At 35.1% G+C, this 8,262-nt stretch overlaps 1 protein-coding gene across 1 annotated transcript; it reads right to left on the minus strand.

Annotated features, from left to right (window-relative positions):
• Positions 1–6,022: 6,022 nt before the first annotated feature.
• LOC110879790 lies at positions 6,023–8,054 on the minus strand. Its single transcript, XM_022128318.2, has 4 exons — positions 7,894–8,054; positions 7,591–7,812; positions 7,011–7,322; positions 6,023–6,418 (listed from the first exon to the last, which is right to left on the minus strand). The coding sequence occupies exons 1-4, from the start codon at positions 7,957–7,959 to the stop codon at positions 6,134–6,136; spliced, it is 885 nt and encodes a 294-aa protein (XP_021984010.1). The 5' UTR covers positions 7,960–8,054; the 3' UTR covers positions 6,023–6,133.
• Positions 8,055–8,262: the final 208 nt, after the last annotated feature.

Here is an 8,262-nt window from a genome sequence, read left to right on the forward strand (position 1 = left end):
CGAATGAGTGTATATATATATATTTAGGTTAGGTACTACATATTATTTAGTCCAATAATTCAAGTAGGAGGTAGAAGATTAGGATCTTCATTTAGGCACCTCGTATTATCATAGATGTCATGTATGGGGTAGGAAGGACATGCTTCCATTTAGGAACCCCTTGAATGTTCACCACTTCACTTGGTGTAACAACAACCAAGCAGGGTCACGAACTAGGTTTAGCACAATAACATAAACAACCTAACTATAGAGAAATCATCAAATCATGTGAGGATTGTATGTAGGACAACCCAAGTCGTTCCATAATCACTCATGTATCAAAGGCTATGTTTGACATGATTTGTGGGTTGAAACCCTAAACAAAACACCAAGTTTATGAGGTTTAATCCTCTGATTTTAAATGTCTCAACCTTGTTTTTAAGCTTAACCAACCATGGGATAAGTTGTAAGCATTAGGACATAGGTATGAGATGTGTTGAACACAAGTTACATAGGTTTAAACAAGTTTTTGATGAACATAAAAACAAACAGAAAGTTTATGGACGATTTCGGGGCATTTCCAGGTCTGATTTCTCCAAGGAGAAGTCTAGGAATCGAACCCCATGATTATCCAAGTAAGTAGGAAAAAGAATCAAGTGATTTCGTTAAGAAATGAGTGAGTTATGCTCATTTTCGTGAAGGGGTGTCAATCTGCTCGAACCCTTGCTTTCAGCTACGGTTTGGAGGATGTTTTGAGAGTTTTTAGTGTTGCAAAAGTGGTAGGGAGGCTGGTTATAAGTGGTATTTATAGGGGGAAGGATTAGGGTTTCAATGGGTTGGGCTTTGGAAGTGTTTAGAAGGGGTTACACCTTGAAACTAGCCCACAAAGCCCAACTATATGGGGCTGAATTTTGCTGAATTGGGGCTGCCATATTTCTTTATTATTTTTTATTTTTTTAAAACATTATAATGAGTAATTTTGTTAATTAAGTTGTGTAATAATATGCAACAATGTTTCCCCTAACTTGTAACAAGGTGAAATATGAAATAAAACATGATTTAACTAGGTAAAAAGTGTAATGTACAAGTATGTAACATGTTTGTAAGTGACAAGTATATGTCACATATTAGATGATTAACCGTTGTATAAATAAGCATATTATTAGGGGTTTTTAGGTAACAATTTGAGGACAAATGCATCGTGAATAAGGGGAGTGCCGCCATCAAATTGGGGTGCGAGGAGAGTTTAAGAGGGGAGTTGACGTGGCATAACCTGATTGGGTGTGCGTAAGAGAGAGGACTCCCCTAAGAGGGGAGTGCCTCTCTCACCCTTATTATTGTTGTCACATAACTTTCCATTCAATAACATATCAGTAGGTATATAATTTCTATAATTAGATAGTCCATATAATCATTTTTCACATTATTTTTAAAAAAATAATAATAATAATCATGATAATAACACTCCACCTCCCATCCTAATTTGCTACCTCCAACTTTGATCAATATGCTTTTTATAGCCTAAATGATGACATAACAGGCTATTGTAAACAAAGAATACATATCAATTTTATCCAAAATTACACGTTTAATGTGAAGTGTAAAACGTTACGTTACAACATCACAACCTTGAACTTTTTAGTAAATTAACAAAGCCTGGTGATGATGTAACAGAAAAGTCCAAGAAAACGTACTTATATTTAATTCATTTTACGTCAACGTGCACTTGTTTTTATAGGGTATCCGGATAAGGTATGCAAGTAAAAAAGCTAAGAAACATTTAAAGGGGTGTGTATGTATGTGCCAATAAAAACTAACCTGATGAAGGCCGAGTCGATCATCGTATGAATAGAAATTGGCTACACAAATATCTGGGAGCATTGAAGGAAGTAAATTCATATGGAGTTGGGCATCTTCAATTGCGTTTTCAGCTAATGAAATAAATTCATATGGAAGCGGTGGTTGTGCAGAACCATCACTTCTGTAACTTTTCTCATACTTTGTTACTGGATCCCATAGTCGACCAAAACACATCATATGCAATCGAAGTTTAGCTCCACTTCGGTTACTAGGCCGGTAATAAAGAATTTCTGTTATCGAAAAATAATTTGAATGATGAACCAATCAAAGTGGCATATACTTTGAAGGATTCGGACAAATTATATTCCGATGACGAATTCCCAGTAAGAAGTGTCTAAGCTGAAATGATCAAACAGGTTTTCAAATTGACAGAAATTAATATTTCTGAAATAAAAGATGTAAATCTTTCTGAAAAACCTAAAAAGTACACTTCAAGAGTTCAACAGAGAGTGAACAAGAAAATGGGTTACGGTTGTGGTTATGGTTTTCAAAAGAAACCAAATCATAACAGTAATTTCAAAAAGAAAGGTCTAGGTTTCATGTCCCCAGAAAATTATAAAAATGAGAAAACTTATACATCAAAAACAAAATTTGTTTCAGGAGAAAGTTTGGAAGAGGAGCAGAAGAAAACATTCCGGAGACAGTCAAACCAGGAGTTTCTCGTTGAGAAAAAGAAAAACATGAAGAAATGTGCTCCAAGAGTGGATAGAAGAACCTGTTTCAAATGCCAAAAAGTTGGACACATTGCATGGAATTGCCCAAAGTCCACTTATATAAAACACGGAGTGTCTTCTAACTTTGAAATGAAAAAGAGATGTGGTGATGAGAAGAAACAATCATTTGAAAAGATTAGAGTGTTTGAAAACTCGACTTTTGAAATCGGTGAAAATTCGAAACGTTTTTACAAAAGAAAAGTCAATTTAAACAAAAAAAATGGGTTGCGAAAGGTTCAGATGAAAGTTCTGGCAATGAATCTGATTCCATAAAATCAGAGGAGTCATTTGTTGAGAAACATGTTGAGAATTCCGTTCCTGAGATGAACGAAGAAAACTTTCCGCTATTCACAAAAGAAAATTTGAAGTTGAAAGTTGGTAAGGTTGAAATTTCAGATCAATTCTTTGCTGGTAAAGGAGAATTTGATGCTGAAAAGGCTTTCAATAGGAAAGTCAAACATATCTTTGGGAAAATGGCCAATGGGAAGGTCAAAGGTGCTAAAGAGTTTTATGAATCAAAAAGATATGTTCAAAAGCCGAGTGAGAGTGACTCGGACACATCCAAAGCTGGTCAGGCTTGGGTGGATATATTTTTTGTTTAAAAAACCTGACTTGCCGGAGCTCCCAGGTTGGTAAGCGTGGAGCAGGAATCGGCATCTTTCTTGAGAAATTCACATTTTTGATATTTCGATCTACAAGATTAATCAGGGACATTAAGTTGTACTTGATTCATCTTTCCTACAAGTAATGATTGTTGATAAAACCTACAAGTGTTAAATTTTTCCAAGTGGTTAAAGAGAAAAAGTGATGAGTTTATCCCCTAACCTACATGTGGTTAAAACAAAACTAATTTTCCAGAAAAACCATTTTGATTAAAACAAACTTAAGTGTTTTGAAATCATAATGGGAAAATAGTTTGTTGTAAGGGGGAGTTCTGATTGTTTACGCCAAGTGAATGGCGAATTGAAGCGATTTGATATCAGTTTGTCACTTTATCTGTACAGTTTGTTTTCAAATTTTCTTTACATGATTTTGAATTTTAGGGGGAGTAAGAAATTTCAGAAAATCCAAAAACATTTGAAAATTTGAAAAAGTCAAAAACATGATAAAATCTATAAAAACCAAAAACATTTGAAAAATGTAAAATGAGTTGTGTTGTGAAAAGAGGAAATGATAGTACATCAGTGGACTATCACATCATGCTAAAGAATTGGAAAGTAAAATGTGATAAATGGTCTCACTGTGGATGTGCCAGTAAGTTTTGGCACATTCAGTAGATTGTTTTCGAGATATAAACCTAAAATTCTATACTTACTTATCTCGTGAGGAACATCTCTCGGATATATGGGTAACCCCCGAAATCTTGTTTGAAGGGCTTTCTATTTCTGACATACTAGGTCTTTATGCGTGGCGATATCTGGGGTATTATACCTGGACTTCTGATTTTGCGGGAGCAATAGCCTAGTTCTCGTATAATACTTTGCAATTGCTTTATTCTTAAAGCCAGCCCTCGGTACAAAAAATGATGAAACATTGAAAAATGCTAATCATGTGCTGTTAAAGAAAAGATCCCCAAACGGGACACACCTAAAGACGAGCCATCATCTCTTTGTCTGAACGGAAGTTCTAACCTGAGCTCTCATGGTCTCGCATTTACCCGTTTACAGATATCACTAGTGTACACTCACCTGTAAGACTGAATATAGGAGTCTGGATACGGGAGTATATTCTGAGGTGGGACATGCAAATAAGTTTAAGTGCTTAAAACATTAATCTCGTATCTCGAAACAGTTGAACTTTGTGTGAAAATTTAAATGGATCAGTATAATCTAAGTGAATCATTTAGAACTTAAAATGTATAAAGCTTAACAGTGCTAAGTGTTATGTCTCAAAAACTGATATGATCCTCTTACACAAACTTACAAAAATATTGTCTGTAAATATTTCTTTATGCATTTCATTATTTTTCCTACAAGTGGTTTAGCTTTAAATTTTGAAAAAGACAAAAAGATTTTCGACAACTGATGTTGGAAAGCAAATTTTCAAAACTCTGAGTGCTAAACATGACAAACAGGTTTAGGTAAGTTTGTTTGAGATGAAATGTAAAGGTATGGATGAGATAATTTGAAAAATGTTATATTATGATATTTGATGGGTTGAGTTTATTTCTACAAGTAGTGATCAGAAAATAACTTTGTCAAATTTTAAATTTATGAAAATTATTGTGAGGTAGAGAATGTGTAGGTTAATCATGTTTAAACTTGAGCAGAAGTTGAGACAGCAAGACTACGATCCCAACATAGCTTAAGGGGGAGTTCTGAAAGAGAATGAGAAAATTTGAAGAATATATCAGCATTCAAGGGAGAGCTTGTACAGTTGAGAGCTAGGTGTAAATCCTGTAGATCACGCGAGCTGCTGATGCTGAAAGAGAAAGAAAAGAAGATAAAAGAATGAAGGATGATTACACTGTCACATACTTCTGAGAGAGTGAAAAGACTGATAAAGACTGAAGACTGTGAAGACTCGACACCGAAGACTTCGTGAACATCCAAGGGGGAGTCTGTTGGTGCATATGTCTGTCGACTTCGTCTTGTATCGAGTCTTGTAATAGGATAGTTTGATCAGGGCACGAAAAACGAGAAAACGTGTGAAAAGTTGAGTTCGCACGAAATAGCAAGTAGCTATTTCGTACGAAATAGCTTGTGGTTATTTCGCACGAAATAGTGTTTGCCGATTTCGTACGAAATACCACCACTATAAATAGGGTTGTGCCTGATTCATTTGTAACGATCTCTGATTCCGGTACCGAACTGTTGCCGACGTGTCTACTGATTGTAATCATTATCATATCAACATAACAAGGCATTTTAAGTGTATCTGTGTGTTAATCAAGCCGATTCCAAGTCGATACGACTGTTTCCGCCTTTCGTATTGATAAGAACGCTTCTGATCGACTCGTATTGGTCGTGCGAACGATCCTACAACACCGGCCTATGTTACAAGGGAAACGCGATGATTACCTTCTTTCATGATGGACTCCCAGATGCAGGGTATAACACTAACATTAGGGTTCGATTTAGAAGTAAGTGTTAACTCGTTAAGGGTGACATAAAACATCAATTTAAAATTGGGATTTATTTTAATATTTACCAAAATATTATGAATAACTCGTAGCATGAGGTGAGTTAGACAACAGTTTATATAATCCAATTTTATATAATTCGTGATAATAGAAACTCCTTTCCACACTCAACACGATATAGTTTTAAATACCCTAATAAACTATGTTGGTCGTTTTATCGCGAATGATCTTTTTTTTTTGTAATTTTAATAAAACTCTTTTATTAAATATACTTTTCAATTTTGTAAAACTTGTTTTAATAAAACCGTTGTCTTGATTGTAAAAAAAATTATTTATTTTGGGTTATCTAGATTATTTACAATAAATAAAACACAACCACAAAACATTATATTAAAAATAGGTTCATCTTATTCACAATCCAACATAGAATGAAGATGAGATAGAAATCTGAAACTGTTAAATGTCATACACTTCTAGAAAAATGAGCAAAAGAGCAAGATCAAGATTGTTTTAAAGTAAGGTTTAGACGGCCTAATATAAGCCCGGTTTCTTTGATTACCTGCGAAACACCTATAGGATGTAAAGGTGGTAAGATTCTCCTCACCCCATGAAAAATACGTCTAGATTTGCCACCGAATATCAATACATCACCAGATTCCAACAAAACCTTTTCTAACTTGTTTTCATCTCTAGTATGACCATACAAGAATTCAGCAGATTCGCCAATGGAGACGGAAACTACAGGCAATCCTCTATCTAGACCACCAACATGCTCATCGCAATCCTACATTCAAATAAAAATACACAAAAATCAACTCTATCATGGAAAATGAATTACCTACAAATGGGTCTATTAGGGTTAGGTTTTCTAGATGCGATATGTGAAATAGCTCAAGTATTATTATTGTTTTCACATAACTTTGCATTCAATAACATAACAATAGGTATATCATTTCTAGAATTAGATAGTCCATATATTCATTTTTCACATTATTTAAAAAAAAATAATCATGCAAATAACACTCCACGTCCCATCCCAATTTGCTACCTCCAACGTTGATCAATATGCTTTTTATAGCCTAAATGATGACATAACAGGCTATTGTAAACAAAGAATACATATCAATTTTTATCCAAAATTACACATTTAATGTGAAGTGTAAAACGTTACGTTACAACATCACAACCTTGAACATTTTAGTAAATTAACAAAGCCATGTGATGATGTAACAGAAAAGTCCAAGATAGAGTACTTATATTTAGTTCATTTTACGTCAACGTGCACCTGTTTTTATAGGGTATCCGGATAAGGTATGCAAGTAAAAAAGCTAAGAAACATTTAAGGGGTGTGTATGTATGTGCCAATAAAAACTAACCTGGTGAAGGCCGAGTCGATCATTGTATGAATAGAAATTGGCTACACAAATATCTGGGAGCATTGAAGGAAGTAAATTCATATGGAGTTGGGCATCTTCAATTGCGTTTTCAGCTAATGAAATAAATTCATATGGAAGCGGTGGTGGTGCAGAACCATCACTTCTGTAACTTTTCTCATACTTTGTTACTGGATCCCACAGTCGACCAAAACACATCATATGCAATCGAAGTTTAGCTCCACTTCGGTTACTAGGCCGGTAAAAACCCCCCGGACCCATAGCCCACTTTTGACATATATTCACTATATCGACCTAAAAGATTAGATCCGGGTCAAAAGCACCCAACATGTAAATAAATATCTGAAAAGCATTGTCCTTGTGATGTTGCAACAAGGATTAACAAGTCTACTTTAACAACATTGATTGTTCTTTGACAAAGCAAATTAAACAAAGATATTATGGTTGTAGTTCACAGTCAAAACTTCAATAAAACATATGTATGCGTTGGTGATGAATTAAACAATAATAAGAATACCTATCAATAATATTGTGATGATTATTAACGGGAAACAATAAATACCTGGCCCATGTGGGTGAGGTAATTCTTGAAGAGCACCATTCCGGGTCCAAGTTCTTTACGACCAAACATAAAATTTCTCCACCTATCAAACACTAGATTCCTTCTCACCCTGTCTGTCATGATTAAACTAAATGGTTTTGCTTTATTTTCATCCTCAATGTTGGGAGAAGGAATGTTGTGATACTGCTTCAACATTCCAATTGAAGGGCCATGAAATACATTCTGCAAGTATATAAACTTGTGACAACCAACCGTACAGCATGTTTAGAATAAGAAGAATTCATGAATATACAAGATGCTCACCCCAAAAGACACAGATGAAGATCCCACGGTTTTCAATAACCGGTAAAAGCTGCTCGAATAATTCATCGTTATTATTTGACTTTGGGGAGAACCGGCCAAAGGGATGAGGCGGCAATGATGCTTGGTTCGAGCAGGTGGCGGCAGCCCTTTTGCTTGGGGTCGGCCGAACTTGGGGAAGGAGGCAAGGGGTTTTGTTTTTATAAAAGAGTTAATTACTGTTTTCGTCCCTGTGGTTTGTCAAAAATTACTATTTCAGTCCATTAGTTTAAAAATTGTGATAGTCCCTGTGGTTTCCCTTTCATAACCATTTCAGTCCATATGGTTTCACTTTCGTAACCATTTTAATCCATAATTCTGTCAAGTATAGGG

The sequence above is a fragment of the Helianthus annuus genome, chromosome 9, assembly GCF_002127325.2.
Source record: "Helianthus annuus cultivar XRQ/B chromosome 9, HanXRQr2.0-SUNRISE, whole genome shotgun sequence".
Classification (NCBI taxonomy): domain Eukaryota; kingdom Viridiplantae; phylum Streptophyta; class Magnoliopsida; order Asterales; family Asteraceae; genus Helianthus; species Helianthus annuus.